Source organism: Sander lucioperca, chromosome 11 (genome assembly GCF_008315115.2).
Source record: "Sander lucioperca isolate FBNREF2018 chromosome 11, SLUC_FBN_1.2, whole genome shotgun sequence".
Lineage (NCBI taxonomy): Eukaryota > Metazoa > Chordata > Actinopteri > Perciformes > Percidae > Sander > Sander lucioperca.
Genome location: NC_050183.1, coordinates 35,372,562 through 35,396,282, shown reverse-complemented (window position 1 = coordinate 35,396,282; position 23,721 = coordinate 35,372,562). Strand labels below are relative to the sequence as shown.

At 39.8% G+C, this 23,721-nt stretch overlaps 2 protein-coding genes and 1 long non-coding RNA gene across 9 annotated transcripts in view; 1 reads left to right on the top strand and 2 right to left on the bottom strand.

Annotated features, from left to right (window-relative positions):
• Positions 1-317: 317 nt before the first annotated feature.
• On the bottom strand, positions 318-12,123 carry boka (BCL2 family apoptosis regulator BOK a). Its single transcript, XM_031318198.2, has 5 exons — positions 11,930-12,123; positions 11,333-11,678; positions 7,926-8,054; positions 4,198-4,361; positions 318-2,469 (listed from the first exon to the last, which is right to left on the bottom strand). Exons 2-5 carry the CDS (start codon positions 11,544-11,546, stop codon positions 2,344-2,346), a joined length of 633 nt encoding a protein of 210 aa, XP_031174058.1. The 5' UTR covers positions 11,547-11,678; positions 11,930-12,123; the 3' UTR covers positions 318-2,343.
• A 4,207-nt stretch (positions 12,124-16,330) lies between these two features.
• On the top strand, positions 16,331-17,140 carry LOC118496202. Its single transcript, XR_004898702.1, has 2 exons — positions 16,331-17,048; positions 17,101-17,140. It is a non-coding gene; the product is annotated as an uncharacterized LOC118496202 (long non-coding RNA).
• A 252-nt stretch (positions 17,141-17,392) lies between these two features.
• The window catches only part of farp2 (FERM, RhoGEF and pleckstrin domain protein 2), a 34,312-nt gene continuing 27,983 nt past the window's right edge, over positions 17,393-23,721 (bottom strand). For 2 of the 7 annotated variants that reach the window (XM_031318190.2, XM_031318187.2), the window contains exons 19-28: positions 23,171-23,301; positions 23,020-23,088; positions 22,826-22,915; positions 22,583-22,603; positions 21,525-21,607; positions 20,970-21,088; positions 20,597-20,760; positions 18,851-18,958; positions 18,584-18,735; positions 17,393-18,476 (exon numbers count right to left, since the gene is read on the bottom strand). In XM_031318190.2, coding sequence (XP_031174050.1) covers positions 18,383-18,476; positions 18,584-18,735; positions 18,851-18,958; positions 20,597-20,760; positions 20,970-21,088; positions 21,525-21,607; positions 22,583-22,603; positions 22,826-22,915; positions 23,020-23,088; positions 23,171-23,301 — 1,031 coding nt within the window. In that variant the 3' untranslated portion in view covers positions 17,393-18,382. Of the gene's footprint in view, positions 18,477-18,583; positions 18,736-18,850; positions 18,959-19,870; positions 20,011-20,313; positions 20,502-20,551; positions 20,761-20,969; positions 21,089-21,524; positions 21,608-22,582; positions 22,604-22,825; positions 22,916-23,019; positions 23,089-23,170; positions 23,302-23,721 lie in introns of those variants that run through there. The other 5 variants (XM_031318189.2, XR_004898698.1, XM_036006863.1 and 2 more) reach the window with 5 other exon arrangements.

Below are 23,721 nucleotides of genomic sequence, written 5' to 3'. Positions count from 1 at the left end.
CACTGAAAAGTCTCAAGGAAGATAGCTACTAAAAACCTTTGAGAGGAAGAATCACTGCAGTTGAGTGATGCCAGAACAAGTTAGATGACTTCTATTTACAAAACGTTCTGGGCTCTCCTGAGAAGGAAATGGATAAAGGAAGGCGAGCAAAATAAAAAGAACTCTTCAACAGACTCTTATACATTTCTCAAAACCAAAAAACACCACAACAAAATTCCAGAGTTATATATATTAAATAATTATAATTGCATACAGTGAGACCAGTGGAAAGTTGAAATGGAACAGGGGTGGTTTGAGATCCACACCTGGCACTTTGCTGCAGGTCAAAATTGTTTATTGGCATTTCATCATGCCATTTACAGTTCTCCTGGTTAAATCTGATTCAACCACTAGGTGGTAACAAATAGCCATCAATGTTTCCGCCGTCTCATAGTCTTTGTAGACTGTAAATACATCATTCACAGTAGCTGACATTAGAGGTAAACACAAACCCACACAGAGGAAAAACAATAAGCAAAGCACTTATACTAGAATTAAATCAGTAGGTTTGCATTCTAAAATAATTATCAAATTAAAGTTTGTGAGGTTTTCACAAAAACACATAAAACAAGTCAGACCACAGATGTATTGGACAGGAAAACTTTAAGAATAAATGTTAAATCACCGTTTTCATTTGGTGCCAGGGCCTCGTTTTTTTTTAACCATTAAAATTTTACAGTAAAGCCAGCCAATAATTGTTCATAATATATGGTATTTCAGTTACAGTAACATTTTTTTTTTCAATGATGAGAATGAAGGTAGGTTCCAGCTCCCTGTGGCTAAGACTGAGGCCAGTTAAATGAATAAAATAATATTCATCTACTTCCACAAAAAAAACAAAAACACTTGGCAGATAACCAAAAAGGTTTCCTTTTTTTCTGTCATAGATGTTGGAAAAAGACTAATCCCCTGTCATTATTTGAGTCTACAAACAGCTATAAGAGAAAACTGTAACTTTTTAGGTTTGTTGTAGTCTGGTTGAAAATAGTCTGGACACTTCACACACCAAGCTAACTTCACAAGTTGCTTGGCTAAATTCTCAATCTAAAGACAGCTGCAAAGCAAAATCTGTTACCAATACCAATTTATTAACATTTACCGCTGCTGACTTGATTGTAATTGTTGTAAGAACCATTTATTATTGTTAATATTTACAGTTGCAGATGACTTACAAACAGATGTTTATTTTCTTACACTTATAGTGCTGCATGCCGTATAAAAGTAAATCTTTTCATGGAATAAATTCTACTTACAAAATGAAATGTTATCAAAGTGCTCTAACTCAGAGAAAATATACTGTAACTTACTGCAATTACAGCAATATACACAGCCTTACAGTGACCAATAAAGAGAATGAAACGTTGCATTGAATGTATAGTGCTGCCTGAAATGCATGTAATTGTACATATTTGGAGGCTCAATTCCTCCGATTCATTAGAAACTGTACAACAACTATTGGGGTAGGAAAGGGGGCTGAATCTTATATTTGACTTTAAAAAGGCTTAAATCTTATTTTCTTTTCTTCTTTTGATTTCGGAAAAAAATGCAACACTCTCCCCCCAATATCTAAACATACTCAGAGTACTAAGTGGATACAACTCGTTTCATTAGAGGAAAAGCATAAATAATTCAATATGTTGTGCCCCGTTTTAAACATGAATACATTAATAGGACCCCAGTTAAAATGTTTCATTTCACTTCGCCAATTAGTAGAACAAGTTGGAAATGTGTGAATCTGAACTTCAATTGTGTTACAGGATAACACATTTTGTTGGGACTACCATCTCTTCATGTTTTCGTAGTCCCTTAATTATAGGAAAACATGTTGTATTTTGCACTTATCTAGCATGCACTAGTCTGTTGGTCCATATGTGCCAACCAGGTGAGAAGTGGAGATTTCTTTTCAAAACCAAGACCTCAGGAATGGCCTCAGGATCCCAAAGTATTATTTTTAATTTACAATAGTTACCATTTTCTACCACTAGGGGCAGCCAAATCACTGCCCCAACAGGCAGCAAAATGTGTAGTTCTTCTGTTTGTGAAAAACAATGAAGCTAAAAACACGGGGTTATTTTATACATTTACATCAAATGTGTGCCATAACATAACCATTGCCAATAAATAGACAATCTAGCATATGAAGCAGAAGAAGAATGGAAAGTCTGTGAAGGGCTAGGTGTTCATCCATAAAGGTTCTGTGCAAATGAGTGTAAACATAATCCAAAGCGGATGCCTTAGTGGTGATGGTTGTGGTGGTGTGTAGTGCTGGTCAGTCTGCTAAATTCCAGTGTGTGGCTTTGTCTTTCACTTCTCCCTGAGGAGGTATAACACGGTGGCCTTCAGATAGTGTCCAAAGGCACAGACAGCAGACACCAGCCAGTGAGAGCGAAAGCTGGGATCAGTGTTCACCACACATTTTGTTACATCCACCTGTAACAACACAGAAGACACAGAGCTCACTAAATCAATTCAGACTGTGGAATGGAATGAAACAAGACAAAAAGTCCCATTTGAAGCAAACACGCAACGAAAAGCCCTTATAAATCCCACATGTGTTATTGATTTGTAAATATTCTCGGAATCTGTATTGACAAGATGTGCAACTTGCCCACAAATATGTTATTTCGAAGCCAAAACCTATTCTGTAATCCCAGCAATGCTTACTTCAAGAATCTACTTAGATGACTAGAACACTTTCACAGACAATGAGATCTCACAGAGAACATAGTTAAGTGTCCGTCCTGACACTAAACACTTCTCCCTCTTCAGATCCTTCATATCACAGAATGTTATTTAGGTTTCCAACACGCTGACATCATCTTCCACTGTAGACGTATTACAGTTTGAGTTTAGACTGCGACAGGTCCCTCATTTGTGCTTATGAGGTCAGTTATACAATGCATTGCTTTTCATTTTGTCACACTCCACTTCTCTTCAAAACAAACCTTACTTGGATGCCATGTCTCTGAGTGCATGGGCACATTTGTTCACTTGTTATGCTCTTTCCAGCAGAGCAGAACCCAGGCAGAGGCACGTTGCCAGGCCTTGTTCCTTCTTGTGCTCTTAATTGTTTCTGCAGGATTTTGTCAGACAGACTTTTCCCATTAACGGGATTCTACAAAAGACACGTCCAACATTCTGTCTGAAGCTGTGGAATGGATTTGTTGGGAAATTGTCAATGCACAGTATATTAATCCTCATACGACCAACTGTAATCATACAACCTTCTCAATGATGTGAACGCTCGCAAGTCACTAAAATGGGAATCTTTCCCATCTCTACCATTCATCCCACCCCAATATCATAAAATGATATAACAAAATATAATGACATTTATCTTTAATCAGCATTGTATTTGTACCTTGTGATCCACATTTATCTTGTATCATACGGTAATACAATTTCTGTTGTAGCTATTGTTAAAGCAATACCAAAGATTCTTTTGTACCTTAAAATAAAGTTTCCAAAATCGTTTCAGTGGTTCATCAACTCGTAACAGGGTGAACGACACTTGTGCATTTGCTTTGCGGCCCTCTATCGGCTAAAACCGCGCTATGCAAGTTTGCCAGATCGGGTAGCGGATCTGTAGTTCGAATGAGACATAAGAAACTATAATGGACAATTCCGCTTCCAACCTGTAGGGAGACCGAAGAGGAAAAGTGCTTTGGTGTTGCTTTAAAGCAACACTAGAGCACTTTTTGTAACTTAAAATAATGTTTCCAAAATCGTTTCAGTGGTTCATCAACTCGTAACAGGGTGAACGGCACTGCTGCATTCGCTTTGCGGCTCCGTTCGTTAGACCTAACGACTGATTAATCAAGAAAATATTTAGTAGATTGCAGCCTCTAATATTCATAACACACCCACCAACCCACCCAGAAATTTGAAGAAAAAAAAAAATCTGTGGCACTAGTTCACTTACTTTATCATTTCAAGCCCAATATAATATTTCTATAATATCAATGCTGGAACTTAGAACTGACATATGTGGTAGGTTTAGTGATTTTACAGTGATTTTATTTTGCCACATCCAGCATGTCGCAAACGGGACAAATTACACCACCTTCAGTTTACCACTATGAAACTAGAGGCCTTAGAGTTATTTCATTAGCAACACTCACACAAACAAGTGATCAGGTTTAAAAAAAGTTTCCTTACCCAGCCCCCTCTCCTTTTTAACCAGGAGGTCAGACTCTTGCGGACAAACTCCCCCATGCAGTCGACAATGGTATGGACCATAGCTGGATTACCGTGGCGAACACAGTCCACTGCCAAGGCTCCTGCCACGGCATACAAAGAAACCACCTTTCCCCATGTCACACCTGAAAGGAGACACACAAGTTGTGGAACAAAATAAACTAAATCCTCACTCAAAGCTTTATGCACAGAGCCATTTATTGCTGCTATCTGATGTATGAACACACTGCCAAATTTTGCAAACAATGATTATTTGATGATTTGAGGGTTCTTGGAAAATGGTAAATCAAAGTGGAGTGACTCTGCTCTTTTTGAGGAGTTTTTAGTGCAGCAAACATCTGTCAGCAGCTCTCCTCAAAGATGGATGAACAAACTATAAAACCTCAGCAGAAGCCAGGCATTAGGCCGACATGCCTGTCTGTCCCACAGAGAAGAAAACCCAAACAGCAGGAAGGCAGTACGCCTCGCTAGATTAGTGAGCAGATCATTTTTCCAACTTAGTTCACATGTTGAGTAAAGGTTTCTGCCACCGCACCATTTACAGTCAAAGCTTCAGACTATTTTTGCAGTGTTTACATGTCAGATACAAACTGAGCCTCAACTCCATCCATCTTCTGCAACCGTCATCCGACTAATTCCTAGGACCTCACAAACGGAGGTCATGTTTCTCTTTAACTGTGAAATCTGGAATTTGCAGAATGATATTCTACATTGTGTGCACTTGCAACAGAAATTAAAGATCTGAGAAGTCTGACAGCTACATCAAGCTCTAACTAAGTCTGGATCCTACACAACATTTCCCATAATGCAACTCAACTGTGTCTTTGGTTACAACCTCCCTGGCTGTTAAATGCCTGTGTCTTTTAAACGCCACACCCCGAGTTTGTAACACAAATTTTCCCTTAAAATAATAGTAGCTCACCTGGTAGAGCATGCGCCCCATTTACCAAGGCTCAGTCCTTCGCTGCATGTCATTGCCCTCTCTCTCCCACTTTCCTGTCTTAATCTGTCCTGTCAGATAAAGGCCATAAAAGCCCAAACAATTCTCAACTGACCATTATATGTAAAACCCCACCTTTCACTGCAGCCTTACATGGGGTTCCCCCCCAGGAGCTAGCTTGGCTGATACTGTATACAGACTAACATGGCCCACCAGTTGTGCTACAGTGAACCTATCAAGGTGCCCCTATAGAAAAAACATGCTTCACTTAATGTAAGGGCAAAAAGGAAACATAAGAGTATCCCATTACGATGCCCCCTCAGATGTGGCACTACAGCGCCCTTGTGGTAAAAATGATTACCTTTATTACTTACTTTAGTAAAAGGGGTACTCCAGTGGTTTAGTATTTCACTTTAACTTTAAAACCTGTATGGAAGGCAGTAGAAACATGTCATGAACCCAACACTGATATACAGTATTATCTCCTTTTATAATGAGATGATGATTGACATGGTGATACTTAGCAAACAGTTGGGGTTAAATTGGAATTGTTATTGGGGGAGGGGTGGGGGTGTTCTGGTTTCAGGGTTGCTAGCTACCAGAGATTGGAAGAAACATGCCAGAAACTAGTGTGCATCATTTTGTAAAAGCAGAATATTAGAGCTATTTACATTCTGTCAGTTTCTGACCTATTTTTCTCCTTATACCTTGCCATCCACCTATAACCGTGCTGTCTGACTGACTGACTGACTGAGGTCACTCCTTTTTTACGTTTTATGGCGGGTGGCAACCAGCGTTAAGGTGCATTACCGCCACCTAGACTGAGGTCGCTAATCTGCTAGCTAGCTTTTAAGGAAACCCTTTTGACAAAAACATGTTTTAGTCATTGTCTCAAATATTAAGACAGAGAAAAGTGTAACAATATATACATTGTTAAAGTCAACCATAGGCCTATGTGCCCCTGGCCCATTTACCACGGCCTATAAACACATTCAAATATTTACTCTCCTCTTTCCTCTGGTCTGGTCTTTACCAACTCCTGAGGGGAATATCTGGCTCTTAAGCTGCTCATTGCTCCACTATCTTTGCTAGCCAGTCGCTAACTTTGTCTGTCTGCTGTTTGGCACTGGAAAGGAAGTTTACTGCAGGTTTATCAGAGCTGTTTTCAAGCTGCCTGTGCTTGGAAACAGCACTGGTGAAAGTGATGAGACTGAAGCACAACAGTAAAGTTGATGGCTATAAAACCAAAACAATAAGCTAAAAGACACTAAACGCTCCGTATAGATAAGGGGCACTGAGAGTCAGGTGAGAATTCTCTGTGGGTTTGACACGAGTGACAACTTACACATTACAATTGGTGATTAATATAAAATATATGGATCAGAGCAGACTGAAATAAAAGTTTAAAAAACGGGCAATGGTGTAACATGTTTTAGCGGTAGTTTATCTGTGCCTTGTGACAAACAGCATGACGTTTGTGAAGCTCATGCACATTAGACACGTCTGTGGTCATAATCTACTGCTGTCCATGACTTCCTCTTCACACAGTGACAAGTCTAGACTGTCAGTTTTACGCCATGTCCAAATTTACACTGTAATCATTGAGGGCTACATTTTCAACCTGTAAATTTAAACTTAACTAATTTCTCCCACTGTAAATCTCAGAGCATTCTTGGATTAAGATAGATATTCTTTAAATTAAATGTTTAAAGTAGTAGGTGGTATTTCTTAGTAACTCTGCACATACTAAGGACTAGGGATGTCCCAATCAGGTTTTTTTGCCCTTGAGTCTGAGTCCGAGTCATTTGATTTTGAGTATCTACCGATACAGAGTCCCGATCCGATACTTCTATAATAATTCAACTTTATAATACCTCCAGACCGCAGACATACTCGCGCTTTTCGCTTCAAGCTGCTTCCGTGTTCTACTTTGCCGGCATTTAACCAATAGCGTCTCTGCAACAAAGTGATGTCATGCTGCACGCGTTGCTGTTTCTGTGTGTGGTCAAAAGGGTCTAACTCTGTGCCACCGCATAACTATAGATGTGTTAAAAAATAATGAGAATATATATACATATATATCCGAGTCCTGATCGGGAGGTAACGTCCGATTCCGATCGAGTCTGAAACCACGTGATCGGGCCCGATTTCCGATCACGTGATCGGATCTGGACATCCCTACTAAGGACCACACTAACCTGATTTTCTTCAGTGTGCAGTTGACGCCTAATTAGTTTTGCAGCAGATTGCTTTGTTACAGTCCCTAAGGTATAAACCAGCTGAGGCTCATGACTGAACTCCCTGGGTGGCGTCCAAACTGTCCGTAACAATCACTTGCTCTGGCAACATGTTAACCTAATATGGACTGAATGTTTTCGCTACAGTTTCTTTCCTGTAAGGAGGGAATGACTGGAAAAAAATCTCTCTGACTAACTAGGGAATCCTCCATTTACCCTGCAATAGATGTGTTTACATGAAAAAGTAGGCTGGATTTTTTTCTTTTTGAGGGGGGGGGACATAAGTTCTCCAAACCTTTGAATATCTTTATTGTATTTGTCTCAAGCTCTGAAGTTCCTCCTTCCCAAAGACAACCAAATGAAGAACTTCCCTAAAAGGACAAACGCTCTGTAATCTTTCTTTGTTTTTAAGTTTGTCAATCTGATAACAAAGCACTAAAGTTAGTTCCCATGACGCAGGACTGTATGCATGGCTTTATTTACAATACAACCAGATTCTGATGTGGACCTACCTGTGGAGAAAATGTCTGCCGCCACAGCCAGGAAAGCATCGGACACAATACTCTCCGACGCCACTGTGATGTTGAGCTGTCGCGCTACATTGCGGTAAACGTTGGGTCGAAGGTACTCCAACTCATCACCTGGCAACAACATAAGAGACTAAACTCAATACTCAAAAAACATCTCTATTGACTGTCTCTGACTTCAAATGTAGGCTACACACACAGTTAAAGCAAAACTATGTAACTTTTGAAAGAAGCAATAACACATTCTTCCTCTTACAAATGAATAGTTGACTTCATTAGCAGTAAAATGCAACCTTGCTTGATTCATAACCTCAATGGTCTTGCTGCTACAGCCTTACTTGGTCTGGTAGCTTATAGGTAAATATTGCTGGATAACAGACAAACTGAGTCAGTTGGCTGACTTTATTACTCTTTTCCACTCGTGCTCCTTTAACAATAGCTTAGCATTTTACCTAAATACAGCATTTATCCCAAAACAGTCATTCATAGCTGCAATGGTCACTGTTTAGCAAAAACTACATGTCTCACTTTCAATTTAAAAGTGAATTCTGGTTATGATTTTCACCAAAACCTGTAAGATTGATACGTCTCTAATGACTCTAGGTTGAATATGTTGCTGGAGCCAGTTAGGTTAGCTTGATATAAAGACTGGATGCAGGGGGAAACTAGCATGGCTCTGTCCAAAGGTACAAATAACTTCCTGGATTCCCCAATGTCTGCCTGGCAACGGGTCCCGGCCAAGATATAGTTCGGCACATACCGTAATTGTTGTTTTTACACTACAGAGTTTTTGAACGGATTAAACTAAGATGTAGGAGCCATGTATATTATGTTTGTTTATGGTTTATAGTTTTCACCTATTACGTAATGTAGGACGTCATGGGGGTTGGTCTGACAATAATCAGTCTATTTATACACCTGGACACCTGCATGGCGGAGGCTAGAGAGGGGGTGAGCTTGGGTTTTTGCATTTTCTGTTGACTGCAAGTTTCTCCACATCTACGTTTACCTCTTTGCAGTATTTTTTTAGGCAACTGAATTTGGTTTATTAATGTTTTTTCCGACTTTCAAATGAACAATAAACCCTTGAAAGCATATCTCGGAGTGGATCTGAATTATTCAAACGGCGCGTCATACAGGTGATTGTTCCCTGACTCAGCCTCTCGGCGGCTTATGGAGGTTGCAAAGAAGTCCCTACACATGATATAACGTGTTAATTAGTGAGTATTTGAGGTGCTGGTAGGTGGATTTTGTTACTTTTGAACAGAGCCAAGCTAGCTGTTTTCTCATGTTTCCTGTCCTTGTGCTAAGCTAAGCTAACAGGCTGCAGCCATATATTTACTGTACAGACATGAGAGTGGTATCGATCTACTCATCCAACTTTTTTTATTTTTTATTTAATTCATGAGCTGTAAATGCTTTGTTGAATGACCTAAAATCCAGTTGATTTTAAAGGGGTGATAGAATGCAAAACCGATTTTGTCTTGTCATAGTTGAATAACGACATACATAGAACTGCAAATTCCCATTGACATCCCTTTCCTCTGCAAATCTCACAATTTGAAACTGCCTCTGAAAACGGGCAAATCTCTTGGCTCTTGTCTCTACCTTTGTCACGCCCCAACATTTACATTGGCTACACCACTGATCTGAGAGCAGGAAGTCTTCTGAATAGGTCGCGCAGATCTCAGAAACTGTATACATTGTTTGTCTGCTATTTCATCACTAAATTCACTTCTGAATTGAATTTCGTCACACCACTTATATTACACTAGCAGCTAACAAAACCTCTTAAATTCACAAAAATGCATTAAATTGAAATCGGACACAAGTGTTAGCTTTGTAAGACCTTGGGGTAGCTGTAATATAAGTGGCATGACGAAATTCAAACTGTAAATATACTATAGTTATGCCGGCAGCCGGCAGCCGGCCAGCTCCGCAGAGCCCCGGTAGTCCAGTAACCCAGAAACGGTTACTTTGTCCTGGGTATGGAGCCCAGCAGACTGCCGCTTTCTCGTCAGACTGTGTGGAGCTCCTGAAGTCCAAAACGTCTTACCAAATTTGCAATTAGCCATCAATTTTCGTAAAACGGCCCATATTTGAGCTTTATATAGTTGATTTCTCGCATAGAAAATCTCAGAAGTGAATTTAATAACGAAATAGCAGACAAACAATGTAAAACATTGCAGTGTCTGAAATATGAGACCTGCTGTCTCGTCTCCAATGTATGTGTATGTGGTTCGCTCAACCAATCAGCGCGCAGCTCATCTAAATATTCATGAGCATACCATATTTGGAAGAAAAGCTCTTGTTCCAAATAGGGCCATATTCACAGGATAGTTAAGGGCCCATAGAAATGCACTCGGGCCATTTTCAGCCCACCCCAACCAATGTTACATACCCTATTAGGAGACCTTAAGGAACAGTGTGAAATACCCTATATAATCATTCTATCCCAGCTTTAAAGGAAACAAAGGCTAATTGATGTAATCAGCTCAGACAACTCGGTTTTGACCAAAGTTTTTAACTCATTTGGGACACTCTGTACTGCCTGAAAGTGTTCCCACACATTCCCCGTTTTTATAGACACAGTCTCTGTTAAATCTGAGTTTCCAGTAACTTCCATAACTAAACTGGAGGTGGGGTGATAACCACATATGGTAAAGTGAAACCTCAGACAGGAGGAGCCATCTTTAGTCTATCAGTTTTCATACTGGGCAAACATCCTGCTACCTAGCCTAAATGAAACTGTCTATTGTTTGTCTGAGGATTCCCAGGAATCACTTCAATGTGTTCCAGTAAAAATGAAAGGTAATCCCACAACACATTTCTGAATGACGTCAAACAGGACCACAGACACGTTATGAGGTCATAGGCCCAAGCAGCGCCCTCGCCACCCCCAGACCTGAAAATTCTATAAATATTCAATTCATTCATTTTGATGTGATATTGATGTGTGTATGTCCTTTTGTTTTATTTTTTATAATTGTTCTCTTCACTAGGTAGGCTATAGCCTATCTCTTTATTGTTAAAACTATCTATGTGGCCTATCCATGTGGTTTTTTTTTTCATTTTCCTTGGCCTAAAAGTGGTCAGTTTTAAGCACACCGAGTCTACAAATATTGTCTGTCTAAGCCCATTGTGTGTAACTGTAAATTATCAAATGTAAACTGCAGTTCAGGTCCCCAAATGTCCCGGAAAAAATACCTATGACATGACATCTGTGTCCTCCATGGTATAAATATCAGTGTAAACTTCTGTGGGAATATTATGGGAATATATGCCTTTGAATGCTGACATAATTCTACTCACATGTGAGGAGGACCATGAGTCTATAAATGACTGTCTGACATAAAGTTTACAGTGTTTGGTAGACCATCACCAAAACGTACCCAGCCACAGGAGAACCGACGATATCTCTCCCAGTGCCCCACCTGATGCAGCCAGTCCATGTTCAGGTTTAGACCAGCCTATCCCGGCACGGTTCAGCCTGGAATGAATGTAGTCCCTGCACAGTGCTTTGGCCTGGGACACCAGCTCCTTGTCGGTATGCGAGCGGTCAAACACTTCTGAAGCAAACACAGAAGAGCGGCGCAACATCTCCATGCCCGTGTCATCCGCCGCGGACTGCACTGCTCACCTCCCCGCCTTCACCGCCTCTCACAGCGGCAACTTCTCCCCGGCACTTGTCCCCCCTCCGTTCCTTTCTAGTAGGTAGGAAGGCTTGAGGCGATTATCCTGCATAACAAACATGCGGATTAGTTTGAAGACATCTTTTGATAGCCTGATTAAAGCTGTCCGACGCAAACTCAATCACTGAAGCTGCAAGTTAGCCATATCAGACTGGTGAGAAGGAACATTTAGGCGAGGACAAGTTTGACACTAGACCAGTAAAGTTAGGCTGCGTATGAATCCACAAAATTACGGTTAGTGCGCCCATCGCTTGTAGGCTAGTGAAGGTAAGGACAATTAAATTAGGCTACACTTACCCGATAATTAATAAATCGGCTAGTACGCCTTTACTCAAATCCTATCCTGCATCCTAATGAGCAGAAAAGTGGTTTCGATCACTGACTTACATAAACTGAAGATTTGCTGCCACTCAAGCCGTAAAAAATCTCTCCAGTTTATAGTCTGACAGGCTTTCCTTCTAAGGGCACTTATTGTGAAGTCCAAAGGCGGAGATAAGTAGACCAACACAAGCCCCGCCCCCATCCCATCCCATCCCAACTCTCTCTCACACACACACACACACACACACACACACACCACACACACACACACACACACACACACACACACACACACACACACACACACACACACACACACACACACACACACGCACACACACACTCACACACACACACACACACAGAGGGGACTGGATCTATTATGGAATGCCTGCAACAAAATTACCAAATCTCAACTGAAACTATAGGCCTAATAATAATAGTATCATTATTATTATTATTATTATTATTATTATTATTATTATTATTATTATTATTATTATTATTATTATTATTATTATTATTATAATTGTATTTATATAGCACTTTTCAAGCACTAAGCGCATTAGTCTATCTTCTTTTCAACAGGAAACCCACAGGTGGCTTACCAAAATAAAACATTTATTTGTGTCTAAATCATCCTGAATGTGTGAGAGGTACTTATTGATCAAGTGCATGCTGTGAAGCAGAGGTAAGAAATTGTTAGGTGACATGTTGCCCACAGTGAGTATATAGCCTACTAAGAAATTACTCCACAAGAGACATTTATGAAAGATAAAAAAGGATTTGGCAGGATATAAAAGCCTTAAATGTTTTTGCTTTAAGTCTTAAAGGGGAAGTCCAACGATTTGGTATTGCACTTTCATAAAGTTAGGGGACCTAAAGGACAAATCCGGCGCAAAATGAACCTAGGGGTTAACACGTGTCCGAGTTTGACCGTTCTCTGGGATTTGTTTTCATGCTAATCGAATGTGACCAGTTTTATCACAAACCACTAACTACCTTATAACGCTAGTCGTCGGGGAACAGCTAAAGTAAAAAGAAATTGCTATTTCTATACCACTAACAAGGCTCAAAATAGCACCACACTTCCACGGTAGAATACATGTAAACCAAAGCATTGAGAACTTTGTAAGTGTACAGACAGTTTATTAAAAAAGATAGTTTAGAAAGACAGTACCTTTCACGTATACAGGCGGGCGCCATCTTGGGAAAACAGTCCGACCAGTCGAACGACAAACGCCGTTTGATATAATTCATGCATTTCCATGTAATTACATTTCACAAACGTAATTACTATCGACCCATTGGGAAACCACGGACCATGGGAGATTTCAAGTGACAGTTCAGCTCACGTTGCACGGCGTTCGTCGTTCGACTGGTCGTGACTGTTTTCCCAAGATGGCGCCCGCCTGTATACGTGAACGGTACCGTCTTTCTAAACTATCTTTTTAATAAACTGTCTGTACACTTACAAACTTCTCAATGCTTCGGTTTACATGTAGGGACCCTCATTATTCTACAGTGTAAGTGTGGTGCTATTTTGAGCCTAGTTAGTGGTATAGAAATAGCGATTTTCTTTTACTTTACCCGTGCCCTGACGACTAGCTTTATAAGCTAATTAGCGGTTTGTGATAAAACTGGTCACATTCGATTAGCATGAAAACATATCCCAGAGAACGGTCAACTCGGTACACGTGTGTTATTAACCCCTAGGTTCATTTTGCGCCGGATTTGTCCTTTAACAATACCAACACATTTAGCTAGCATGTTGAGAAATGGTCGTAACATGCCTTCAAAGTCGGTGAAGCTGTTTAAATCCTAAATGGGCATGATTATTTTCAAACGGGTCCATTAAACTCTCACATCAAGATATCTGAATGAGCTGTATTTGGCTTTGGTGAGTAAATTTACAGCCAGGTCTGACACATGTCAGCTAGCTATAGCCTAGGTAAGTTAGGTTTAGAGTTCCGCATAAAGTGAAAATATTAATGATTGAAATAGTGAAACTATGTTAATATTATTATCACCTTTTTCCCCTTCCCTGTTTCTGCATACTGGCATCATATTTATAAGTCTTGGCACTGTAGAAATTGGATGTGACTAAATAATGATCCTAAGAGCCCAATTGCATAATAGCATTTCATTTGTAATACCACCTCACCTTTGTAGTAATGGCCCTGGGACGCTCAGCATTAAAATAAGTTTTATCAGAATTATTGGTGTCTTTCTAGTTACAAAATTCAGTGTTTCAGTGTTATAAGGTGAACGCTTACAGTCACCTGGTGTCGTCCTATACTCATTTCATTGTAATTCAAATGAGGAAGGTTAGTTATTATGTGTTCCCTCTATGACACACTGAGTTTTGTCACATGGAATGCAACATATTTTAAGTGCTTATCAAAATGTTGTAAACTGTCTATTAACTAGACCTGTTAGATGAAGGCAGTGGAGTAAATGTATAAAGTACAGTACTTTGGTTGTATAAGTTTGAGTATTTAAGTATTGGTCATACTTTTTGGCTACCATGATGCCCTAGTTGATGTGGTGGTACTGTGTAGCCATGTTATTTTTTATTTTGAACGCCAAACACTATGAGAGCAAGCAGCTACACACCTTCTTCACTCCCTAACAGAAAATCGTTTCGATAATTTTGCTTGGCAGACGAGCAATATTGTCATTTCTGGGGAAGCCAGCCCGCCCTCTGTTCATGCTGTTTGGACATGCCTGAGGAATGCCCTGCTTTGTTTAGGACTGCTCAGCAGATTTGCAGAACTCATAAAACTGTGACTGACAATTTGATCACGAAAAAGGCTCAGGGAGACATTTTCTTTTTCTTGTTACCTTCATTTCACAATATATTTGCAGCACCAAACCCTCTAGCAACATACCATTTCCCCATGTGTCAGCTGAGGTGTTGATACAGTATTTTACGAACTGCTTTGGCTCAGTTTTACACTCTAAATCACACGTTCAGTCCTCAGAATACAGACACCTCATATCAGCACAAGTTTGAATGCATATTGTGCATATCATTGCAGCATGTATTGCATGCATTTCTCCCCATTTTAACAGCAATTAAAGAATTGCTAGCTGCGATAAACTGATTAGTCGATTGACATTGATACGTCAATTATTTCTTCCAGCTTTTCCTTTATAAGAATGTTCTGATTTTCCTTTTAATAATTATGAGGTTTGTAACTGTTGGTTGGACAAAACAAGCATTGTAAAGGTGTCACTTTGGGCTCTGGGTAATTGTGATGGACATTCTCACCATTTTCAGAATTTATACAAAATAATCAATCGTTTAATGGAGAAAGTAATCAGCAGATGAATCCATAATGAAAATGATTAATTGCAGCCTTATATAAAAAAAGTTACAAATACGCTTCACCTCATCCAACTAAAACAGCAAAATCCTGCTTTTATATTAATGCACAAGTAAAATAATCTAATGATATAATATGTAAATAGTATAACCGTCAGAGGGGACATTTTTCTGCATAAGGTTAGTACTTTTACTTTTAATACTGATATACTTTCACTTAAGTAATATTTTCAATGCATGTCTTTTTTTTTTTTTTTTACATTGTGGTATTAATACTACTTAACCCTTGTGTTGTCCTCGGGTCAAATTTGACCCGTTTTCAAAGTTTTTATAACAGAAATGGATCTTTCAACCAAATTGCCCAAAAATAACTTGGATGCATGGATAGAAACCATGCAACATTCTTCACAGGTTAAACTTAATGATTACTTTCATTGCATTTTGGGTGTTTTATTCAATTTCATAGCACTTCAAAAAATTTTTTAAATGGTTTTAAAACAGTATCCTGACTAAACTTTGACATATACCAGTCTGTGATCCACTCAACATCCTCTGATCTTAACTATTAGTCAAAATAATTCATAATTTCTGCTTTGTTTCAACTCAAATTAGGTATAATAAATTAGGTTTATTGATCATGTACAAAGAAAGTGTTAAAACAAGTGACAAAAAAAAGGTGTCAAAAGCATTGAAAAAGCACCATAAACAAAGACAACAAGTTCATGGTGGACAGGAAGACAACACAAAGGTTAAGTAAAACATCTTCATCCACCACTGCTTGTCAGTTCCCATATTGATTATAACATGATTTTACTTGTCTTTAAAGCACTGCATGGTCATGCACCAGCCCACTTGTCTGAAATGCTTCAGGTCCAATGGCACTATTCTTTTAGTTGTTTCAAAGAGCAGGACAAAAATGTTTGGCGAGGCAGCTCTTAGTTTTTATGCTCTGAGCCATTGGAACGGTTTACTCATGTAAATGTTGATATCTTTAAACTACATTTACACTTCTTTAACCTGGTTTTTGATTAGAATATTTTATGCCCCACTTCATTTAAAAAAAAATAATTGTATAGTGTCTAAAATGTTTATTCTAGTTTTCAATTAATTTTAACATAGTGGTTTATTAACACATTTTCATAATTTTCAAGTACATTTGGCCCAAAATGGTTTTGTTTACATATGTACCTTATCAGCTTGTGATTCATCTGTAAAGCACTTTGTACACCAACCTGTACTTAATTTGCTATATAAAGAAAGTTTGTTTAATTTTAAATCATGTGTAAATGCAGGTTGTCTTTAATGCCAAGACAAGATTTGGAAATGGCTCAATTTAAAATGATGGTGCAAACTGGTGGCTAAAAAATGATCCGTCATTGTTGCGTAAACAGTCGTATTCTAGCAATTTAAGCCTTTCATACCGGTAAAATGTAAAGGAACTTTATATACTAAATAAATGTAAGTCTACAACTAAACATTTGGTGGATATCTGCTGACAAGATGTTTTTTGATAAATCTGCAACACAGTGTATGTAAAACAACACTAAGTATCAACACAAAGCCACAGAAAGTGTGACTGCAACGATCTTTTATTTGTTAGGGTTTCAACAGAATAACATGAAGACTACATGGGGGCATTCAGGAGCATGGCCCTGATGACATGCTAATAAATAGGAGAAACATTCTGTATGTTAAACAGTCAGTCTCTTACACACACACAGAATGTCAGATGGTTTGGAGATCGTCTCCAGTGGCAGGCAGAGACACGTATGCGCAGACACACACACACACACACACACACACACACACACACACAGAGACACCCACGCACACACACACACACACACACACACACACACCCACGCACACACACGCACGCAGAGACAGACAGACACACACACACACAGACAGATACACACACACAGTAAAGATTCCAGTCTTCGTACAAAAATTATACTAAATAATACCATGTGTGCATGTAGCGCACTAAATAACTGACAATAAGCATCACTGGTGTCTCCCAAAAGTCAGCTCCCATTTGTCTAAAACAGTTCGACACACAGCAAGACATCATCACCAAAGTACAATTACTTCAAAATATGTTCTTCTGGTTTGCTTTTAGAAGGAAAATCTGTAACTTTTACAAAGAGTACACACTAGAGTAACCACTGCACAATATTTCCTCAAATTGTTATCCCTATGCAAAAAAAACAAAAAAAAAAACAAGATACACTTGATTACATTTGATATTAAAGAGAGAAATGTAGCACCAAACTGGCCATAACGCTGCCTAACTACAGATGTAAGCAGAAGAGCTCCCTTTTAAACATTCAAAACATCCCTTCATTCACAGGAAAATAAAGCCTCAGATAGAAATAAATACTGATTATACCAATAGTCCATACAGGTTTATTTTTAAAACACTCAGAAATGTTGCCAAATGTTTGAAACCAAAAAATTGCTTGTATGTCACTGTGCTAAGAGCAGCACAACTTTCTCAAAACTCCCTATGCATATCCAAAATTGAATGACTTCTACTCATGAACTCGTTTCAACATCCCGTGAACTTTCTGCTCGCCTATATCTCTCTCTCACACACACCTGACTCTTTCAAAAGTACAATGCATGGAGCACATAACTATCACGTACCTTCATTTTCCACATACTGTATCATCTGTGTCCCAGTCATAGCACAGTGCTGTGCCCAACAAAGCTTCAGTCATGTGCAAAATAGAAAAGTCCTTCAAAAAGCCTTAAGTGAAGCCCTTTGCGTTGGAGTTGGTCCCATATAACAGTATTTCCCGTCAGTGTGTGTGAACAGCAATACACATGCAAAAACTGATCAAAATGTACACGTCTCCCTTTCATTATATCCTGTATACTGAAACAAATGTTATCATTTACATCATTAATCAAGAAACATGCACAGACCATTAGAATTAAATCCTTGGGCTGAGAAAGGTTAATGCTCAAACTGGCAGTATATTTCAGTCTCCAGTTGTTATTGTCTTCCCTTCACATTAAAAGATGACACCGAGAACGAGACTGGATTGTCTTTCTGATGTCCCAGAGGCCCAGCCTCCAGATACATGATGTTGGATTCAGTTTCCGTTTATCTCCATGGGACCTCCTTTGGGTATGAGCAGGCTCATCCGGCCCGTAGTGCTGGCTGCACTCTTAATCACCTCCATCCATCTGTGAAGACAAGACAGCAGACAGGTTTGAAACCGGTACTACGCGACTTTTAGGCTGACCTGTGGAACGTACTACAGTGTTGTGGGGATTAGAAACAAGTCATATACCTTTCAAAGGTGTACTCGCTTTCTGCCCGGAAAAAGTAAACGTGGGACTTGAACTGCAGCTTGAAGACGTACTCCTTGTGAATGCCGTCCGACTCTTCGGGGGTGCTGACCGTGTAACCGAGCAGGGGGAGGCTAGCCAGCGGGAAGTCATCCTGCAAACCGAGACAGACACGCTTTCTGAATACAGACACACTCGCCTCACTCTTGCATGTTTTTAATGTCTTGTACTCCAGCAGGAATAATTCATCTCAGCTTGTGTCTGCTGACCTGGTGAGTCTTGTAGAAGAACAAGCAGAAGTTGGTGAAAACAACCCAGAGTTTCTGCCAGCCATTACTGTTCTTGAACTTCCTCAGGAGGTAACCTGACAGCTGGTTCTACACAGAAAATATCAAGGTTAGACAGTGATACATGCATGATCGTAGCTGATGTTTCATCATAAACTCAAAATAAAGGTCAGTGTCTGTGTGTAAGCGCTTGCTTGTGACACATTGCACTGATTACATAGAAAACGGTTGTGGATTAGTTAGGGCTGTTAAAGTGTGGAGGCATGCTCTTAACTCTAATTAATTGTGTTTTCCTGCTCATCTCACTGGACGGCTCACTTCTGTCTCAAACCCGAGAGCTGTGGTTAGTGGTGTGTGTGTGTGGGTATGTGTGTGTGTGTGTGGCCAAAAAGAGGGCTAAACAACTTGCAAAGTACTGTGCCATATCTGCTATTATTGGCAGCCGCCACATATGGCGGAGACGCTGCTACTTATACCCTTAAGAACTGAGTATTGTGCCACTTATACCCTTAAGAAGTGAGTATTATGCTTGTTAAGTGATATTGTGAAGATTTGCTGTGTGTCACTGGTCCATGAGTTTGTGTATGTATTGTATTGCATCGGTATTATTTGTGTCCCTGTACTGTTTTTCTTCATGTGGACATAAATAAATGATTAAAATGTGTGTGTTGTCTTCCATTACTCCATTTTATTACTGTTATATTGAGTCGTTAATTATGTGTGATTGAATAAACTGGAATGGATTTTTTGATTTAGGTGCGGGTGCAACAATCGGTGTGTTTTGTATCTTCTGAGATATGGAGGCTATAAGACGTGATATATCAATAAATAAACCAGTGTGAAATCTCAATAGAACACTTACAATCAAGGTTTTTGACTGAATTTCAACATGTGATAAAATGACAAATAGCTGTTTTTACTCAGTTATGCTTTCTACAGAGACTTGAGGGAGTTAAGTACAATAACTGCACTTCTTCTAATAATCTATTGTGGCTCTAGTACCTGGTTCATGTGCAGATAATCAGTGAGAGAGAGGTTCTGGTTTCGGTACCAGCAAACGTGTGTGATGGTGTTTGGTCTTTGGCCCTGACCGAGGAGATAGCGGGGAGGAAGCTCTGGTGAGATAGCCGGAGAGCCGTAGACTGAGAGGGTGAAGAGACATAAAGGAAGAAAGGGTGTAGAGAAAGTGTTAGCATGTTAGCTTTGAGATGAAGAAAAGGGGAGGGGGAAGAAAGAGCAGTTAGGAAGTCCTCAAGGTCTGTGGAGTAAGAATGTGTCAGAGAAGTTATTTTATTAAAAATGATTAATATCCTATAATGGCATAAGGGATCAAGAACAATGAGCCTTCCAGAACATGCTTCAGTCAAACAGTAGAGACAGTAGAAACACAGGATATTTACAGTCACCCGGGGGGGGGGGAGAGAGAGAGAGAGAGAGAGAGAGAGAGAGAGAGAGAGACATTAAAGGAAACCTAAAAAAGGTTAGAAAGAAAAGGTGAAACGCAGAGATGGACCCAAGAGCGATGACAGCCGTTTGTCTCAAATCCACCGATGCAGTGATGAATGTCATTTACATGTGAGTAAAACTACTTATCGTCTGTGTTTTTGGAAACGTATTCGGGGGGTGTGTGTGTGTGTGTGTGTGTGTGTGTGTGTGTGTGTGTGTGTGTGTGTGTTTGTGTGTAAATGGGCGTGTACGTGTGTCTAAATGTGGGCAGAGGAGGAGTACCTCCACCGCCTGACTGTGATCAGACATAGACACACTGGTGTTGCGATGCCAGCACACATGCATGGTGGTGTTGGCGCGGTGGTGTGTCTGCTTGTCCAGAGATGTGCGGGAAGAGTTCATGTCGTCCTCCGACTCCTGCTCCAGAGAAACCTCATCAGACGATCCTGAGGGGGGGGGGGGGACGGGAAGTTGTTTGAAGGGAAGGAAGGGATTAATTCTACATTTGAATGTGTGCTATATCCCAAGGAAAACGCTTTTTAAAAATGTTATTCAGCTGAGGAAAGTATACAAAAAAAAAAAAAATCTTTACTCAATAAGTACTGCAGTTGTCGCACACCTTCAGGCAATACATGGAGGCAATAAAAACTCTTACGGTTTGAGTGATCGCCTAGTCCAGCGTCAAAAAAGATGCTGGATTTCTCTTGGGACTTCTTGGCCATGTCAATAGCTATGTTTAGGTCCTCAATCCACTTCCCCATCTCCACTTGAGAGCTGAAATCACAAGTTGAATTACAACAACAACATGATGTTATTAAGTAGTTTTTCATAAACTTGCAGTTAAGTATGCATTTCTAATTTCTATCATTCTTAAATTTGCCTAACACGACATAACCAGCTTCTTATAATATGAGATTATCTGTATACTGTTTAGAGCAACACTATAGCGTAAGCCTGCGTTCACATACAGTCAGGCGGTCCGGGAGAGCCGAAAAAAACCTACAGCGGCTTGTGGCGAAAAGTTGAGACAGATTCAACTTTTGGAGAAACGCAACCCAACGTCACACAAATGGGCCATTTAAGTGACGCTCCCACCGCCGCACAACCCTGCAGCTATTCGCTGGATTGCTTTCTTTGGTCTGAACGCACCCTAACTTGTAGAACAATAGAAAAAAATCTCACTTCACTCTTCCCCCAGTCACTTTCTCACCTGGCAGCCACAACAATGGTCCTCTGAGCAGAGTAGATGGTGAAGCAGTGGGGGACTGACCACTCATTTTCACTTTCCTCAACCTACAAACAAAAGAGAAAACCAGAAAACATAAGCCAAACATCGGAACACATTTGTTTACAATGAATGTTTTAAGCTTAAGAATAAAAAGGGGGAAACACAGTCGGAAAATGTCTGACTCAAGTCCCAGACGGACCTGCCAGAGAGCCTCTACTGAAACATCTGTATGCATCTGTGTGGAGGTCAACCGTGATCAGTTCATGTCCTTCTTTTCATTTAGCCTCCTTTCAGCAGCCGTGGTAAAGTCCAAAACACACATCAGTTTGGCAAGAAACAATGTCCTGCTTACATTTTACCATTTGAGATGGTTCAATTTTGGCTAGATCTACAACTACAAATAGTTGCAAGGACTGACATGATTCTGCATCTTGAGCAATCTGAAGTTTTTGGTTTTTGTCTACAGAAGCAAGGGAGAAGAGAGGGTAGGGTTTGTGCATCCATAGGGCTGTACCGAACAGTCCGAAGCTTCATTCATAACGTTGACATTCAAATTCCAAATCAACATTTGAATGTTGTGCAGCTTCTTTTTTTTTTTTGCCAGTCCATTCATTATGTTTAAACCCGGTATTTCTGCACAGCTGCAGATAAAGATTAAACTAAACTAATACTATTAGTATTCTACTATTTGGAGAATTAGATTCCCGTTGTGGCTGCGTAGAATTGTTTCAGACTTGTGTGATACAAACATTTCCAATAACTCCAGAGCGTTGTTTTTGTTATAGCATAATGTTGCTATAAGCCTAATGGCCCGATAATTACTCCATCATTATGTTATGCCCTTATTAGATTAGCCTGCTGCCTACATGTATTTATGTTGAGAGTTATATTCATTAAAGAAAGTTGATTTACAGACATTAAAAGCTGCATTCGAAAACCTCTATAGAAGCTTTGAATGTAAAAAAAAAGAAAAGAAAAAAAAGACATTCGGAATCGGTACAACCCTGGGCATCCCAGCTGGCGGAGCTCAGAGGACTTACCGGTATATCCAGCACTATGAGCTGCAGCCAGGAGTAAAGCAGAGACATGCAAAGTTAGGAGACCCAGGCCCTCCCTTCTCAACACACTGACACACTGATCACATCACATGGAGTACTGAAAACATCTCCCCATCAGGTATCACTATTCTTCTAACAGTGTACCTGGAGCTGGATCTCTACGGGACTGATGAAGGCAACAAGGGCCAAAAGTTAGAAGAGGTGAACTAGAGCGTATACACTCACGATCATGCCGTGAAGGGGCAGCTGGCCATGCACTTTGAACTGATTGGTCGCTGTAACACCTTTGCTTGTGTAGAGGAGCATGTCTGAGAACTGAGAAGACAACAGAACAAACATTTAGAGTGATTTCTAAGTACATTTATTTGTAAGCGTCGACGCTTTAATTACAGTTTAAGAAGTAGTCGATTTGTACTTACCAGGAAAAACATCCGTTGCTGCAGTCCTTTCTTGGTAAGCTTGTACAGACATCCCTCTCGTATGAACTCCTAAAAACAGCAGGTTGTCAGTTAGCCCGGTTAGTTAGTTTCCCAGCACCCCCTACCCTCTGCTCCGTGTCGGTGCACTCACCCTGCCTGGCGCTGTTAAGTTCTCTATACCAATCAGGTCTCTCTGTAGCTCTGTTAGCTTCTGGAAATTCTCCAGCCGGATGAGACTGCTCTGGAGCTGAGTGGCCATCTCAGCCACTTCCTTCAGAGCCTCTGGAAGGAAATACAAAATTATGTGAATCCAAAATACTCTCATTGGTGTCTTCTAACCATCTCAACAGAGCCAAGAGAAGTTTATTTTAGAAACTCACTCAGTCCATTTTGAGAAACAAACTTTTTTTTTTAATCTTCAATTTGTAGATTTTTGTACTAAAAAGTTATAAATACTCATATTTCTTTCATATTAGTCGACTAATCAGTCGCTTTGGTCTTAGTTGATAAGCAGTTTTTTTATGCATTTTTCATGCAAAATGACTTATTTCCAAAAATACAACATTTCAAATGTTTTTGCATGATTCTTTGTGGAGAAACTCAATTTACAGATCTGTCGATTAAATCAACTAATCGATTAGTTGACTAAACGGTATGAGTGTTGGTGGACTAAGAATTTCTTTAATCTAGGACAGGCCTACT